At 40.7% G+C, this 19212-nt stretch overlaps 1 protein-coding gene across 3 annotated transcripts in view; it reads left to right on the forward strand.

The window, feature by feature from the left end:
- Nucleotides 1–498: 498 nt before the first annotated feature.
- The window catches only part of LOC135508079 (rho-associated protein kinase 2-like), a 43970-nt gene continuing 25256 nt past the window's right edge, over nucleotides 499–19212 (forward strand). For 2 of the 3 annotated variants that reach the window (XM_064928008.1, XM_064928009.1), the window contains exon 1: nucleotides 499–1315. In XM_064928008.1, the coding sequence (XP_064784080.1) occupies nucleotides 1217–1315 (99 nt within the window). In that variant the 5' untranslated portion in view covers nucleotides 499–1216. The remainder of the gene's footprint in view (nucleotides 1316–19212) is intronic. The other variant, XM_064928010.1, reaches the window with a different exon arrangement.

Consider the following 19212-nt stretch of genomic DNA (forward strand, 5'->3'; position numbering starts at 1 on the left):
ACCTTAGTACAACACCTGGCAAGCCGTCAAGAGGTTTAAATGTCTTGTTGCAATGTGTTCGATTGATAGTCGCAGGGACATTTGAGGGACACCTGTTCAAGTCCCAGTTGGCTAGCCTCCCAAATTGCTACACTGATGTCAGAAGTCAGATGGCGCTGCTGGGAGGCCAGATGTTACATTTAAATCCAACAACTAATATTCAGACATCTATTAACTTCATCTGGAAGTAGCATACTTGTTGCACACTTCATGATCGTTGCACACAGCCATAAAAACTTTACTATTATAACAATATCAAGAGATGGTGGGGCATAAGTGGAAAGAATGTGTCAATCAGGTGAATCATTACTGAGTGTGAAGAATGTACTTGTAAAACTTTAGGAGAGTAGTCATCACATAGCTCTATTATTCCTCATGATACAGCTTCCCACGCTGAACAGCAGCTTGATTTGAGGAGACAGAGAAGGCTTATGGGTAAATGAGGCGGCTGTGTCTGCGTGTTGATGTCAGAGGAGGGAGGAGAGAACTAGCTCTGGAAGTGGAGTATGTACGAGGAATCCACGGTGGCTAACTACAGTTAGACATTCCGACAACCCGTAGTTTTTCGTCATGCAGGGATACATACCGAAATAGTTCTGTAGTGCATAGGAGAGGAGCTGATTGTATAACGTTTTTAAACTGTTCATCGCTCAAGCTATTTTGGAGAACGCCATACTCTGTCAATTTGCTTATGACAGTGAGGCAATTACAAAATCCATGTCATTTTAGTGTTTCAAATGTTGGATTTTAAACACTTTCGACTGTTTTGGAAACACATTTTTTTAAATTTAAGCATAGCACATCGGAGCGCCCAAAAAGAGAAGGGAGGGGGGCAAGAAAACGCCCTGTTGCTGAATCTTCTTAAAATTCTAACTTAATCGCGGTGTGGATCACAGAGAACAGTCATATGGAATATGGTACTATAAATGTCTATCTTGATTTGCGTTCAACTAAATCTCCGGACTAATTGGCGGAGCTGCGCTTCTCCGTTTATGGTGGATTATTTGTTTTTCTTCTACATTGTTGGATACTGCAATTCCGAGGCGATTATAGAAGGAGGCTACTAGGCCCACGGCCATTGCCCAAGAACAAAAAGACTTTTCCCCATGTAAACCCAAACAGTTCTCATAAGGCTCGTCTTATATGTAAAAGAAACGGGCATTAATCAATCGCAAAAATGTCACTTGGTGCAGAGAGAAGGATGGAAAACCGGTTGAAAAAGCTGGAGGCCATGATCAAAGATCCAAGATCTGCGATAAACTTGGAAAGTTTACTCGTAAGTCTGCTAATATTTTATTAATTATTAATAGGGCCTATTCTGTTTTCCCTTCGCGCACTTTGAAGCAACCAACATGATGCATTGTAGCAGTAGACTTCTTACGCCATTTAACCAATATGTATCAATTGTGATGTTGCCGATGTCGACATTGTAGCCAAATCCTATCATTCGCTGGCTGCGCGGTATTGGGCAAGGTTTAGCTAACTTCCTCACCACCAAGCCTTTCATGATTCAGGTCAACATTTACTTCAAAAAGAATAGGCCTGTTACACTATATTTTAGAGTAACAAAAATTCTAAACACATCGTTATTATTTAGCATTAAGTTGTCACCTATTACAGCATCATGTGTAGCCTATCCTGTGACAATGTGTAGCCTATATGTTAATAGTTCCTGATTCAAATGCTAATTTCTGCCTGATTTAGAATTCCATGCAATTCAACATCGGGATTCCAGGCAACATAGGCCTATGTAAGGGTATAAGGATCGAAAATAGTTGCGCCATATGTTTTTCTCGTAATATGAGGGCATCTGATGCAGCAGACAACACAGCTATAGCTGTAGGCTAACTGCATTAAATCTCTTTTAAGATTATTGGAAAATGTGCATAGCCCTGAAGGTTAGCCTACTTCTATGGAAACGTTTCTTCCGGTCAAGTCCCTGAACGATCTCCCGCCTATCAAGGGATTGGCCCACTGACTTGTATGGGATATACGCCACATTGTCATGTTTGGCACCAGACGGGTACCAACGGCATGTCACACGTGCCCTTGTCTACAAACGGATGCGTTGTAGTAACTGCCAAAGAGAGGAGTGGGTTTTCGCCCCAAGCCAACTGTTTAAAAGGATAATAATAAGTGAACGTTTTGGGAGTGTTTACCAATACAGGCCTACTCACTGCTGTGGACTGTCATCTGTCTATAGGCCTGAAAACATTCTGCAGAAACCTATTGTGATAGCCTAATATTTGGTCCAGCCTGAAATAGCCACACCAAGATCATAAACACTCATGATTTACACATTCAGGATTTGAAGTGTTTCCTGGTGAAGCTCCCTCAGACACTATTAAAAATGTCAAGCAGTTTCTGAACCGGAGTTCAACTTCTTCAGTACCGGTTGAATTAAGAATCCATCTGTTAAAAGTGCATAATCGGTCTAATTTATATACAGTGACTGAATCCTCAGCTGAAAAGTGTTTATTTCCTGGGAAGGAGTAGGAGATAGATATCAAAGCTTGATGACTGTTCTAGACTGAAGTTGAGTGGGAGGAGTGCGTAGGACTGAACAGGCTGTATCCTCCCAAGCCATTTTTGGCCAACTCTCACTTTCTGTTATTGTCTGCTATGAAGAAGGCACAGAGGCAAGCATCAGGCATTGCAATAATGTAGTCAGACCTGTTTCTACATGCTCTCACATTCAGACCTTTCCTGATATACCATCCATTGTTCACTTTAAAAACATTGCCTAATGATAAATTATGAACACACACATACTTAGTCATCGACCTCCATTAACACCTATAACAGCTGCTTATGTATAATTATCCTGGATAAGGAACGTGTTGCCTCAGCAGAACAATGCCTGGGCCTTTTTTTATGTCCTTACTTCCTGTAAACGTTTTTCTTCCTGTATGCTTCTTGTTTTGCACAATGTACATATGAGATAATAGTCTAAAATAGAGAGTAGGCCTAAAACATGTCCCTGGAGTGTTTCAAGAATGTCAAGCTGCTCTTCAAAGGGGGTTTCTTATCACAGGGCCATCCCTGATGTGATCTGATGCAGTGTAGGACTGACTACCACTTGAAATTAGGCCCACACTCAGTGGAATGCAGCCTGGGATCTGTCAGTTACCCCGCCAAGGTTTCACTACACAACTGAGCAGTGTGAATCTTATGAATGACTGAAGGACTGTTGACTTGAATGTGTTTAATGTGTGTAATAGGATGAAGAATGCAGTGTTTCAAAGCATTTAAATGGAATGTATTTGAATGGGTACTAGTGAATTGTGATTCACCTAAATGGAGTGTGCAATTTATCCAATAAAAGGAAGGATAGTAGGGAACTCGTATCAGAGGAGTGTGTGTAGACTAGTTTGGGCTACATAGAGGAGGACAACTATTGCTGACCTGTCTGGTACTGCAGCAGACTGACTAAGGTCTCCTGGAAAGCTTCAGGAATGAGATGGCATTCATTCTGCCATCTCAGAATGTGAACTGGATCAGGTGGCCTGCTTTTAACAGGCAGCTGAGAGAGTGAGGTGTGTTCAGTACAGGTTCAGGGGTAGGAAACTCAGGCCAGTCAACAGGATCTGATCTGCAGTGTTGGCTGTTTTTTTTCTTCTCCCTCTGGCACTTTCAAATTGACCCATTAATGTTACTTATTTTTTCTTTATTGGATGGAATGCACTTAGTGTTTTATAGTGTTCAAAAGAAATGTTGAACTTTGATTAGCTGTATGTTTGAACTATTTCAATAAAAATTGTAGTTGAGATATTTCATGAGCTGAGTACATTGCTGGCTAGTGTGAAAAATCCTTCCCAGTTGGCATATTTTGCAATGTCAACTAAGTTGATAGTCATTTTCACCTGCAAAACTGTGTAGTAAAGTAACACTCCTGTATTCTGTTGCTCCTTCTCCTATACTGCTATCTAATATAATCCCAGGGCACACCCTTTTAATTTCAGGAGTGCTCTGTATCAGCTTAGACACGTTATACTGTATCATGGAGGCTTGAAGTAAAACCTCACTGATGGCAGTATTTTTCTCCAGGCTCCAGCCCTACTGATCCCGTTTATTTGGCAGAGCATCAGTGCTGACTGGGTAACTGTTTTCAGTCACCAGCATCACCCACTGTACTGATAACCACGTGGTATTAAAAGATGAAACTTCAACGCCAAAACGGCCACTCGGGGCTAGCAGCATGAAAGAGAGGGCATTTCTTGAGATAGGCCTAACTAGGCACACTTGATTGCAGCCTTTTCACTGTCCTCAAGGAAATGACCTCATTGAGTAAATAGTTGGAGCTATATATGGGTCTCAAAGTCCCTCTGAATTGCTGCACTTTCCCCTTTCACTATTCTCTTTATCTAACTGCACCTCTCCTCTCTCACTGGCTCAAAATGAATGTTTGATTTGAGTTTCAAAGCCAGATTCACACCAGTAACTTATTTCTATTCTGATATTAGAGTTTCATTGTTGTCAAAGAAACATATTGTTTAATTTGTTTGTTTCTATATGCACCTACAGTGGGTATCACAAATATTCACCCACCTTGGATTTCTTCACATTTTGTGTTACAAAGTGGGATTGCAATGGATTTAAGTGGCTCTTTTTTTTGTCAAGATCTACACAATATTCTGTCAATGTGTTTTTTTTTTATGAAAAATTAAATGCTAATATACCTTGATTACATAAGAATGCACCCCCCTGAATCAATACATATTCCAAACACCTTTGGAAGCAATTACACTAGTGATTCTTTTTGGGTAAGTCTCTTAAGAACTTTGCACGCCTGTATAGCACAATAGTTGTACCTTATTCTCAAGTGCTGTCAAAATGCTGGGGGTCATGAATAGAAAGCCATTTTAAACTCTTCCCATAGATTTTCAAGCAGACTGCTGTCAAAACTATAACTTGGCCACTCAGGATCATTCACTGTCTTCTTGGTAAGCAACTCCAGTGTAGACTTGGCATTGTGTTGTAGGTTAATGTCCAGCTGAAAGGTGAATTACTCTCCCTGTGTCTGGTGTAAAGCAGACTGAAGCAGGTTTTCCTCTAGGATTTTGCCTGTGCTTAGGTCCATTACGTTTCTTTTTATTCTGAGAAACTCCCCAGTCTTTGCCGACATCAAGCATACCCATATCATGATGCAGCCACCACCATGCTTGAAAATAAGGACGCAGGTACTCAATGATGTGTTGTTGGATTTTCTCCAAACATACTTTTTGGCCTAAAGGCAAAGCGTTGCAATCCTTCGCTGTGTTTTATTGCAGTATAACTTTAGTGCCTTGTTGCATAGATTATGCATGTTTTGGGAATATATCTATGTATGTATGTGTATATATTTACAGTACCAGTCAAAAGTTTGGACACACCGACTCATTCCAGGTTTTTCTTTATTTTGACTATTTTCTACATTATAGTATAACAGTGAGGACATCAACTATGAATAAACAAATATGGAATCATGTAGTAACCAAAAAAGTGATAAACAAATTAAAATAGATTTGAGATTCTTCAAAGTAGCCACTCTTTGCCTTGATGACAGCTGCAGAAAAACCACTTCTATAGGACACCAGTAATAAGAAGAGACTTGCTTGTGCCAAGAAACACGAGCAATGGGCATGAGACCGGTGGAAATCTGTCCTTTGGTCTGATGAGTCCAAATATGAGATTTTGGTTCCAAATGCTGTATCTTAGTGACACAACGAGTGTATGAATGGATGATCTCTGCATGTGTGGTTCCCACCGTAAAGCATGGATGAGATAGTGTGGGGTACTTTGCTGGTGACACTGTCTGTGATTTATTTAGAAATCAAGGCACACTTAACCAGCATGGATACCACAGCATTCTGCAGCGATATGCCATCCCATCTGGTTTGTACTTAGTGGGACTATAATTTGTTTTTCAACAGGACAATGACCCAAAACACACCTCCAGGTTGTGTAAGGGTTATTTGACCAAGGAGGGTGATGGAGTGCTGCATCAGATTCCCTTGCCTCAACAATCACCTAACCTCAACCCAACTGAGATGGTTTTAGATGAGTGGGACCACGGAATGAAGGAAAAGCAGCCAACATGTGCTCAGCATATGTGGGAACTCCTTCAAGACTGTTGGAAAAGCATTCCTCATGAAGCTGTTTGAGAGAATGCCAAGACTGTGCAAAGCTCTCTTCAAGACAAAGGGTGGCAATTTTGAAGAATCTAAAATCTATTTTGATTTGTTTAACACTTTTTTGGTTACTACATGATTCCATATGTGTTATTCAATCGTGTTGATGTCTTCACTATTACTCTGCAATGTAGAAAATAATACAAATAAAGCAAATCCCTTGAATGAGTAGGTGTGTCCAAACTTTTGACCGGTACTGTATATTGTTCTTTTCACTGTCATTTAGGTCATTATTGTGGAGTAACTGCAATGTTCTTGATCCATCCTCAGTTTTCTCCCATCACAGTCAATTAACACTGTAGCTGTTTTAAAATCACCATTGGCCTCATAGTGGCATCCCTCAGCAGTTTCCTTCCTTTCCTGCAGCTCAGTTCAGAAGGACGACTGTATCTTTGTTGTCTTGGTGGTTTAATACATAATTTAAACTTTACCATGCTGAAAGATATATTCAATGTCTGATTTGTTATTGTTACCCATCTACTAATCACTGCCCTTCTTTGAGGCTTTCGAAAAAGCTCCCTGGTCTTTGTAGTTGAATATGTGGTTCAAACTCAGTACTTGAGTAACGGAAGTGGTAGTCATTAAATAAGTCATGTCAAATCTCTATTTCAAATTGAATCCATTATTTTGTGATTTGTTAAGCCACATTTTACTCCAGAACTAATTTAGGCTTATGCAACAACTATATTTTAGTTATTTAATTTGTATTCATTTGTAAACCTTTGTAAAATGTTCTTTTCACTTTTGACATTATGGAGTATTTTGTGTAGCTCAATGACAAAAAAATCCCAATTAGATCTATTTAAATTTAATTTTGTAATGCAACAAAATGTGAAAAAATCCATGGGGGTGTAAACTTATGATGCCCACTGTATACACAATTGTTAGATAACCATTGATATTATTATTGCAGCCAGAATAGGCAGCTGATGGTCATTTCCATGTAAAAGGACCCCTGAGCACCAACTTGAAGTTTGTAGGAAAAGGACAAATGAAAGCTAAGAGTCAAAATATATATTTTATTAAAGTATATATACATTTTAAGCATTTTCCATCCTAAAAATGTGGATTAAGCAAAGGCTTTGATTTCAGTTCCAACAGATGGAAAAGGGGTCTTAGAAAACATCCAGAAAGTCTTGAAAGGTATTATTAATACATCAAAACACAGTAATGTTGAAGTGAAGACCCGTGACAACTAATATCAACACACATTTAGTTTCTGAGAAATTATTCTGCCTTCTGTTAGTTTTTTAAAGAAACATTGCTTTTGCAAAAATAATTACTTTTGCAAAAACCCACATACCTTTTAAGATATTTTCTAATATCTCTCTGTCATGGGGAGGGAGGATAATACAAGTTAAAGTAACAAGTGAAAGTAGACCTATCAATTAGTGTTTTTGATATCGATTTTGTTTATGAATTATTAAGTGATACAAAAAAACGTAATTATGTTATCAAATCAGTAACAGATTTTCCCCAAAAATTAGTAATGTAATTTCAGCTATTGAATTGGCTACAAGTTTGGACAGTGTACACGAGTTGAGTACACTATAATGTACTGTACTGAACTATACTCTGCTGTACTGAACTATACTCTGCTGTACTGTGCTGTACTTTGTCCAAACTTGTGAAACATAGACGTGTATAATTGGCTCAGATTTGGTCTGGTCCAAGAAAATGTGGTCTTGTTTTTTTCGTTGGTCTTGTTTTTCTTGCAATTACATTAGTGGGTGTAAATCTACTTTACTCAGTGTAGTTTAATACCCAAAAGAGATTTGATCAAAGTCAATTTGTCATGTCATACCTGACACCCCATTCTTTCTGCAGACATAGTTGAATCTTCATTCAGAGCAGATATTGTTTTGAGAAAAGGTGGACACAAACTGAGGGAGATTTGAATTATGTTGCCAAAATTTGCATCTGCACAGTTCTTCCAGTAAATGTTTTTATAAAATGTTCAGTGTATGTTCAAAAAACAAATGTCCATGTGCATATAGTTCAATGTTTTCTTAAACTTTTAAATCAATGTTTTTTGTTTGGCATACTTTTTAAGTGAAAAATCTGAGTCTCAGCGCAGTTCCATTGTCGTGGAATTGTCCTGGTATGACAACTATTTTTTTCAATTCTCACGTCTCAAATGTGACAGCCAGACTCTACACAGCTTCAATTTCAAGCTTCCGCTGTGAGTGACAACTTGCAAATGATGGAATTATATAAACGATTCGTCTCTTCTCACTGTCGCTGTGAAGCATGCGGAGCACTCAGTCTGGCGAGAGAGACTAAAAAACGATTGACATCAAGCTGAACTCGCAACATCTCAATTAAATGTGTCAAAGTGCATTGGTTACACTAGTCCAGAGCTCCCCAAACTCTTTATAGTCCTGTACCCCTTTAAACATTCAACCTCCAGCTGCATACCCCATCTGGCACCAGTGTCAGTGCACTCTCAAATTTTGTTTTTTGCCATCATTGATCATTGTAAGCCCCCCCCCCCCACGCACACACACACACACACTATAAAATACATTTATTAAACATAAGAATGAGAGTGAGTTTTTGTCACAACCCAGCTCGTGGGAAGTGACAAAGAGCTCTAAGAGGACCAGAGCATAAATAATAATATAATAATAATCAATCAATTTGCTCTTTATTTTAACCATCTTACATATAAAACCTTATTTGATCATTAAATTGTGAATAACTCACCACAGGTTAATGAGAAGGGTGTGCTTGAAAGGATGCACATAACTCTACAATGTTGGGTTGTATTGGAGAGGGTCTGTGTTAAATCTTTTAGTTTTCATGCTAGTGAGGGCCGAGAATCCACTCTCACATAGGTACGTGGTTGCAAAGGGCATCAGTGTCTTAACAGCATGATTTGCCAAGGCAGGATACTCTGAGCGCAGCCCATCCAGAAATCTGGCAGTGGCTTCTGATTAAATTCAATTTTCACAGAACTGCTTGTTGCAATTTCAATGAGGCTCTCTTGTTCAGATATTGGTAAGTGGACTGGAGGCAGGGCATGAAAGGGATAACAAATCCAGTTGTTTGTGTCATTCGTTTTGGGAAAGTACCTGCGTAATTGTGCACCCAACTCACTCAGGTGCTTCACTATATCACATTTGACATTGTCCGTAAGCTTGAGTTCATTTGCACACAAAAAAATCATACAATGATGGAAAGACCTGTGTGTTGTCCTTGATAATGCAGACCGAGAAGAGCTCCAACTTCTTAATCATAGCCTCAATTTTGTCCCACACATTGAATATAGTTGCTGAGAGTCCCTGTAATCCTAGATTCAGATCATTCAGGCGAGAAAAAACATCACCCAGATAGGCCAGTCGTGTGAGAAACTCATCATCATGCAAGCGGTCAGACAAGTGAAAATGATGGTCAGTAAAGAAAACTTTAAGCTCGTCTCTCAATTACAAAAACAAGTCAATACTTTGCCTATTGATAACCAGCACACTCCTGTATGTTGTAAAAGTGTTACATGGTTGCTGCCCATATCATTGCATAGTGCAGAAAATACACGAGAGTTCAGGGGCCTTGCTTTAACAAAGTTAACCACTTTCACTGTAGTGTCCGAAACATCTTTCAAGCAGTCAGGCATTCCCTTGGCAGCAAGAGCCTCTGGGTGGATGCTGCAGTGTACCCAAGTGGCGTCGGGAGCAACTGCTTGCACACGTGTTACCACACCACTATGTCTCCTTGTCATGGCTTTTGCGCCATCAGGACAGATACCAACATGAGCAGCAGCAACATTTGGATACATATGGACCGTTAGTGGAATTCCCGCAAGATAGTAACGGTTAATGTGATTGGATGTTAATTATTTGACTAGGCTACCTGTATTTGACATTGTGTTGTTATATGAACATTATATGGTGTAAATTTATTTTTGGCACTGAAACGACACTACTCAGGCGAGGATAGAAAACCTCCGCCAAATGTATAGCCCCGTTGGAAAATATAAATGGGCTGTTTGAAAATGTGTAAAAATAAATAAATATATATATACAGTGGGGCAAAAAAGTATTTAGTCAGCCACCAATTGTGCAAGTTCTCCCACTTAAAAAGATGAGGGCTGTAATTTTCATCATAGGTACACTTCAACTATGACAGACAAAATGAGAGAGAAAAATCCAGAAAATCACATTGTAGGATTTTTTATGAATTTATTTGCAAATTATGGTGGAAAATAAGTATTTGGTCACCTACAAACAAGCAAGATTTCTGGCTTTCACAGACCTGTAACTTCTTCTTTAAGAGGCTCCTCTGTCCTCCACTCGTTACCTGTATTAATGGCACCTGTTTGAACTTGTTATCAGTATAAAAGACACCTGTCCACAACCTCAAACAGTCACACTCCAAACTCCACTATGGCCAAGACCAAAGAGCTGTCAATGGACACCAGAAACAAAATTGTAGACTTGCACCAGGCTGGGAAGACTGAATCTGCAATAGGTAAGCAGCTTGGTTTGAAGAAATCAACTGTGGGAGCAATTATTAGGAAATGGAAGACATACAAAACCACTGATAATCTCCCTTGATCTGGGGCTCCACACAAGATCTCACCCCGTGGGGTCAAAATGATCACAAGAACGGTGAGCAAAAATCCCAGAACCGCATGGGGGGACCTAGTGAATAACCTGCAGAAAGCTGGGACCAAAGTAACAAAGCCTACCATCAGTAACACACTACGCCGTCAGGGACTCAAATCCTGCAGTGCCAGACGTGTCCCCCTGCTTAAGCCAGTACATGTCCAGGCCCGTCTGAAGTTTGCTAGAGAGCATTTTGATGATCCAGAAGAAGATTGGGAGAATGTCATATGGTCAGATGAAACCAAAATATAACTTTTTTGATAAAAACTCAACTCGTCGTGTTTGGAGGACAAAGAATGCTGAGTTGCATCCAAAGAACACCATACCTACTGTGAAGCATGGGGGTGGAAATATCATGCTTTGGGGCTGTTTTGCTGCAAAGGGACCAGGACGACTGATCCGTGTAAAGGAAAGAATGAATGGGGCCATGTATCGTGAGATTTTGAGTGAAAACCTCCTTCCATCAGTGAGGGCATTGAAGATGAAACGTGGCTGGGTCTTTCAGCATGACAATGATCCCAAACACACCGCCCGGGCAACGAAGGAGTGGCTTCGTAAAAAGCATTTCAAGGTCCTGTCTCCAGATCTCAACCCCATAGAACATTTTTGGAGGGAGTTGAAAGTCTGTGTTGCCCAGCAACAGCCCCAAAACATCACTGCTCTAGAGGAGATCTGCATGGAGGAATGGGCCAAAATACCCGCAACAGTGTGTGAAAACCTTGTGAAGACTTACAGAAAACGTTTGACCTCTGTCATTGCCAACAAAGGGTATATAACTAAGTATTGAGATAAACTTTTGTTATTGACCAAATACTTATTTTCCACCATAATTTAAAATCCTACAATGTGATTTTCTGGATTTTTTTTCTCATTTTGTCTGTCATAGTCGAAGTGTACCTAATGATGAAAATTACAGGCCTCTCTCATCATTTTAAGTGGGAGAACTTGCACAATTGGTGGCTGACTAAATACTTTTTTGCCCCACTGTATATATACATACAGTCGTGGCCAAAAGTTTTGAGAATGACACAAATATTAATTTTCACTAAGTCTGCTGCCTCAGTTTGTATGATGGCAATTTTCATATACTCCAGAATGTTATGAAGAGTGATCAGATGAATTGCAATTAATTGCAAAGTCCCTCTTTGCCATGCCAATGAACTGAACCCCCAAAAAACCGTTCCATTGCATTTCAGCCCTGCCAAAAAAGAACCAGCTGACATGATGTCAGTGATTCTCTCGTTTACTCAGGTGTGAGTGTTGACGAGGACAAGGCTGGAGATCACTCTGTATGGCTGATTGAGTTTGAATAACAGACTGGAAGCTTAAACGGAGGGTGGTGCTTGGAATCATTGTACTTCCTCTGTCAGTCATGGTTACCTGCAAGAAAACATGTGCAGTCATCATTGCTTTGCACAAAAAGGGCTTCACAGGCAAGGATATTGCTGCCAGTAAGATTGCACCTAAATTCACCATTTATCGGATCATCAAGAACTTCAAGGAGAGCGGTTCAATTGTTGTGAAGAAGGCTTCAGGGCACCCAAGAAAGTCCAGCAAGCATCAGGGCCGTCCCCTAAAGTTGATTCAGTTGCGGGATCGGGGCACCACCAGTACAGAGCTTGCTTAGGAATGGCAGCAGGCAGGTGTGAGTGCATCTGCACGCACAGTGAGGTGAAGACTTTTGGAGGATGGCCAGGTGTCAAGAAGGGCAGCAAAGAAGCCACTTCTCTCCAGGAAAAACATCAGGGACAGACTGATATTCTTCAAAAGGTACAGGGATTGGACTGCTGTGGACTGGGGTAAAGTCATTTTCTCTGATGAATCCCCTTTCCGATTGTTTGGGACATCCAGGAAAAAAGCTTGTCCGGAGAAGACAAGGGGAGCGCTACCATCAGTCCTGTGTCATGCCAACAGTAAAGCATCCTGAGACCATTCATGTGTGGGGTTGCTTCTCAGCCAAGGGAGTGGGCTCACTCACAATTTTGCCAAAGAACACAACCATGAATAAAGAATGGTACCAACACATCCTCTGAGAGCAACTTCTCCCAACCATCCAGGAACAGTTTGGTGATGAACAATGCCTTTTCCAGCATGATGGAGCACCTTGCCATAAGGCAAAGGGGATAAATAAGTGGCTCGGGGAACAAAACATCGATATTTTGGGTCCATGGCCAGGAAACTCTCCAGAACTTAGTCCCATTGAGAACTTGTGGCCAATCCTCAAGAGGCAGTTGGACAAACAAAACCCCACATATTCTGACAAACTTCAAGCATTGATTATGCAAGAATGGGCTGCCATCAGTCAGGATGTGGCCCAGAAGTTAATTGACAGCATGCCAGGCTGGATTGCAGAGGTCTTGAAAAAGAAGGGTCAACACTGCAAATATTGACTCTTTGCATCAACTTCATGTAATTGTCAATAAAAACCTTTGACACTTAAGAAATGCTTGTAATTATACTTCAGTATTCCATAGTAACATCTGACAAAAATATCTAAAGACACTGAAGCTGCAAACTTTGTTAAAATTAATATTTGTGTCATTCTCAAAACTTTTGGCCACAACCTGTATACATTTTTTAAATGAGAATCACATTTTTATTTGGCATACCCCCGACGGCATTACAATGTCTATCAAACTTCTCGCTGGTGCTAAATGTCTGTTGGAGGTTTCATCTAATTCTTGTTAAAACATGCCGATGCCCTAGAAAGTCCATATACTGTTTGTATGTATTCACTGACATACTGCCAGTGCGTTACTATTAGTTGCCTGCTTGTTTTGATTATTTATATATGTGGGTTAATTTGAGTGGAACCACACTCATGGCAATGGCACCATTGATTTCTGGGTCTGTACTTTTGTATGGTCTGAGTTTAGCATTGGCTGGCATAGGTGGTGCCATCTGAAGGAAGTAATATCATCAATGGGCTTTGTTTGGGTATTGAGAATAGATTTGAGTAATTGATTGGGTAAATGTTTAGTAGCAGACTGCCATTCTCCCTTCTCTTTGCTGTAGCGCCATGTTATGGTTAGTGCCAACAAGATGACTTTACTGATGGATAATTAGGATGTTTCTGTGGATAGGAGACACATTGTTTGAATTGATGTGTTGAAGTTTGTGTACTTTGTTCAAGATTAATGGTAGAGTGTTATCTAGGGGCCGACATCACAGTGAAGCCATTGCAAAGCACAGAACTTGGAGGCTCTTACCCCAGAAGATCGCTAAGATGAAGTTACACTTCTGCAATTGCCTGTAAGTGGTGCAAAATATGAATCCACTTGTCATGATCTGAGGACCAGGTTTAATGCTTGTATTTGTTTCCACATTCATTTCTCTTTTGACTCTCATCTCCCTTTCTCTGCCCTGTCCCCTTTCCCTTCTTCCTCTCTTTCCTTCTCTCTCTTTCTCCTCCTGTCTCCAGTTGTGTGGGAAATTCAGTCTGGAGCTCAGCTCCAGCTGTGCTCTGACTTGGAGGAGGCAGATTTTCTGTCCGATTTGTCTCTAAATGTGACCGCTCTGCTCACCAGCAGCACTGGGTGCGATGTGCCAGTGGGGAGAAACACTGCCATATATGGCAGTGTGATGGTGGCCAGGGCCAAGTTGTGCAAAACAACCCTGCACACCTCCTCTCTTGAGACAGCCTCTCCCTCTCCTCCCCGATTCCTTCTCCTACATTCTCTCTGTTAGAAGCGGAAGTCCCGGCTCCTGTGCAGGATGCAGAATGTTAGCTAGTTTGCACTGGTCATGTAAATGTAGAGCAAGTGTGTTCTGTAATCGTAGGCCAAGGGGCTAAGCTTACGGCCGGAAGTCGTTAGTGTTGGATATTTCTTTTGCCTTGTTTGGTGTAGCTACGTTTCAGTCCATCCTGTCAGATCTTAAATGCAATGGCCCAGTAGACTTAGTCCTTTATAGGTGGATCTCTGTGCTTCATTTTGAATGAATGCTGGCTACTCATAGTATAAAATGACAACAGTGTTTGGTTCAGAAGCACCTAGGTCTCTAGCTAAAGCAAGCACGATTTATTACTGTGTGTGTTTGTGTGTGGGGAGGAGGGGGAGGGGTGGAGTCGGACTCTATTTTCAAGCATGACAACATGTCAGCGATGGAAGTAGAAGGTACTTTGGAGAAGCGTTCCGCCTACTCATTTACCATTCTATCCATCTGCCTTCAAGCATCACCTCTTCATGACAACCTGGGTAGAGACCGCTTCCCACAGACACAGAAACGCTGTGCATGCACATGCTCACATAAACACATGCACACTCCTACATACAAAGCAGTGAGCCATCATCACACCAGCTCCATGTACATTATCACCCGTAGTCAAATCACCTATGGAAAAATACATAATATACTTGATGAATAGGTCCACAACACATCTACGGGTTCATTTCTCTCATGCTCCATTTCTCTGACGTCCAGCACATCTGTTCAAAAACAGAACATATCAGGCAAGACATCCATCAGCAGTTAGACAAAACACAGACGTGGTGCTTGTCCGTTTCCCTCCATTGGTCACAGTACAACATGGGGCCCTTGCCATTTGTGAGACTCTGGCTCTGGCTGTTCCAGTATTTTAGAGTTATGGGCTCTGCCTGGCATACCCCTCACTTTGCCTGGGCTCCGGCTCCACTTCTCCCAGCAACTATTTTTAAACGTCTGGAATTTGATCAAAACATTAGCTTTTTACTCAAGCCTTTTAAAGTCCAAAGGCTGTTTTCTGTTTCGCACGCCTGGAGATGGGATTGGAGATAGGGAGGAGGGTTTGGGAAATGGAGAGAGGAGGTTCCCTGTTGGAGTCAGGTCTGTTGCTCTTGGTTTAACTAACAAAAATGTGTTCTTAATTAATACAATGAAATAAAGGCTTCACATGAAATGGATCATAATAATAAATAATACTTGTAATAATAATACTTGAATCAGAAAATGATATTTTTTTCCCTTCAATGATGTTTTGCCTTTGCTTGTGACAGGAAAGTCACACAGATAATACCGATAGGGGAGAGTGGGGTAAGTTGAGCCAATCTTGTTTCTAGAAAACCATACACAAAATTAATGATTTGACCAATTATTTAGGAAGAGGTCACAATTTCATGGTGTCTGTGAAGGAAGAAACCACATGGAAAAAGTGGTAAGCTAGGTCCAAAAATCAGATTTTCTCCAAGTCAAATGAATTGAATGTGTTATACATCAGTTGGGGTCTATATAAGCTTAAATATGAGGTTTTAAACCTAGCATGTGTGGGCTCATATTGTCGAAATGTTTGTCTTTGGGCAATGACCATGGGGTAAGTTGAGCCAATGACCATGGGGTAAGTTGAGCCAATGACAAGTTGAGCAAATTGGTGTTTTCTTCCCACATGTAATGCAAGGCATTATTGCTAGTATATGCGGTAACAACAGAGCCTGGCCTATGTTAAAAGTTTGTTCTTTAATTTTTTTGTACGAAGTGTTTGTAAGGTGTTAAGCATGTGTTAAAATATGCTTAAAATCATGAAAAGACAAATAAGTGATTGTTGAATTGTTTAGGAAATAAAAAATAAAACTGGTAACTGATAATACATGGTAAAAAAAATCAACAATTTAAAAGATATTAGTGAGTTACAGTTCATGTAAGGGAATCTGTCAATTCAAATAAATTCATTAGGTCCTAATCTATGGATTTCACATGACTGGGAAATCAGATATGCACGGATACCTTAAAAAAAAGTTAGGGGCATGAATCAGAAGACCAGTCAGTATCTGGTGTGACCATCATTTGCCTCATGCAGCTCAACACGTCTTTGCATGGAGTTGATCAGGCTGTTGATTGTGGAATGTTGTCCTACTCCTCTTTAATGCAAACTTGCAGGATATTGGCGGGAACTGGAACACGCTGTTGTACATGTCGATCCAGAGCATCTCAAATGTGCGCAATGGGTGTGGGTGACGTCTGGTGAGTATGCATGCCATGAAAGAACTGGGACTTTTTTCAGCTTCCAGGAATTGTGTACATGCATTATCATGCTGAAACATGATGATGGCAGAAAGGTGGTGCGTGCGTATGTATTCACCCCCTTTGCTATGAAGCCCCTAAATAAGATCTGGTGCAACCAATTACCATCTGAAGTCACATAATTAGTTAGATTGCACACAGGTGGACTTTATTTAAGTGTCACATGATCTCAGTATATATACGCCTGTTCTGAAAGACCCCAGAGTCTGCAACACCACTAAGCAAGGGGCACCACCAAGCAATGAAGCACTATGAAGACCAAGGAGCTCTCCAAACAGGTCAGGGACAAAGTTGTGGAGAAGTACAGATCAGGGTTTGGTTATAAAAAAAATATCCAAAACTTTGAACATCCCACAGGGCACCATTAAATCCATGATTAAAAAATTGAAAGAATATGGCACCACAACAAACCTACCAAGAGAGCGCCGCCCACCAAAACTCACTAACCAGGCAAGGAAGGCATTAATCAGAGAGGAAACAAAGAGACCAACAAAAACCCTGAAGGAGCTGCCAAGCTCCACAGCAGAGATTGGAGTATCTGTCCTTATGACCACTTTAAGCCATACCCTCAACAGAGGTTCACCTTCCAGCAGGACAATGACCCTAAGCATACTGCTAAAGCAACACTCGGGTGGTTTAAGGGGAAACATTTAAATGTCTTGGAATGGCCTAGTCAAAGCCCAGACCTCAATCCAATTGAAAATCTGTGGTATGACTTAAAGATTGCTGTACACCAACGGTTCTCATCCAACTTGAAGGAGCTGGAGAAGTTTTGCCTTGAAGAATGGGCAAAAATCCCAGTGGCTAGATGTGCCAAGCTTATAGAGACACACCCCAAGAGACACACAGCTTTAATTGCTGCAAAAGGTGTCTCTACAAAGTATTGACTTCGGGGGGGGATGAATAGTTATGCATGCTCAAGTTTTCTGTTTTTTTTGTCTTATTTCTTGTATGTTTCACGAGAAAAAATATTTTGCATCTTCCAAATGGTAGGCATGTTGTGTAAATCAAATGATACAAACCCCCCAAAAATCCATTTTAATTTCCGGTTGTAAGGCAACAAAATAGGAAAAATGCCAAGGGTGGTGAATACTTTCACAAACCACTGTACTGCCAAATTCTCAAAAGCGTTGTTGGAGGTGGCTTATGATAGAGAAATTAACATAAAATTATCTGGCAACAGCTCTGGGAGACATTCCTGCAGTCATCATGCCAATTGCAAGCTCCCTCAACTTGAGACATCTGTGGCTTTGTGTTGTGTGACACAACTGCACATTTTAGTGGCCTTGTATTTTCCCCAGCACAAGGTGCACCTGTATAATGATCATGCTGTTTAATCAGCTTCTTGATATGCCACACCTGTCAATTGGATGGATTATCTTGTCAAAGGAGAAATGCTCACTAACAGGGATGTAAACCAAATTGTGCACAACATTTTTGAGAAATAACCTTTTTGTGCGTATGGATATTTCCCTTGATGGAATTATGCTATATGTAAAAAAAAAACTAACCCCACTATCTCCCAATGAAATGATCAATTGGACAGACACTTGCTGCTGCTGCCAACAATATATTGTTTTTTGTATTTCTTTTCATCCATTTTTCTCAGCTTCTCCTTCGACAGTTTTCAAGCTTGACATGCATATATTGTATTCTTCTACAAGCTGGTGTGCTTACATGTTGTTAGATGAACAATTGATTATGATTGTGTTGTATTTTGGTAGAGATTGACTTGTGTGGCCTGTTATCAACTTCGGCCTCACTGCGTCTCCCACTGAATCATGTTTCCAAGACGTTGCCATGCAACCCAGTACATTGGCAGGTTTGCAGTGTGCTTGTGAGCAGTGTTTTTTCACTGTAGTTCAGACAGATAAGGGAGAACTGATGAGATAGCAGCAGTGGGTCGGTCAGTGTTCCTGATTTAACATCCCTGTCTGATGAGTTCATACCTATTCATAAAACATTGATAGATAGACCTATCTATGGCTCTGTCGTTTCCCAGACACTATCTCTAGGAGTTGTAAAGATGTGTGGAAATGAAGGAATTCAGTATGTTACTTGCATGTACGATGGTCCTAAATTTAGATTCAGGTTAGGGCTGGGTGTTTACATTAGGGTCCTATTTTTGTTTCTACCCCATTTCTCTGTGTGTAATTTTCAATGTTTGGGTCATGGCGTATTTTTATAATGCCCTTCAGCTCTGTGCGTATGGGTTCCTTCCCCCAGCCCCCAATAACTGATGGACATACACAGGCAGACACACACACAAACAGGAACACACTGGCCCACTTTACACACACACACACAGGAACACAGTGGCCCACTGGACACACACAGACAGGAACATACTGGACACACACATAGGCAGGAACACACTGGCCCACTGGACACACACACACAGAGAC

Source organism: Oncorhynchus masou, chromosome 21 (assembly GCF_036934945.1).
Source record: "Oncorhynchus masou masou isolate Uvic2021 chromosome 21, UVic_Omas_1.1, whole genome shotgun sequence".
NCBI lineage: Eukaryota > Metazoa > Chordata > Actinopteri > Salmoniformes > Salmonidae > Oncorhynchus > Oncorhynchus masou.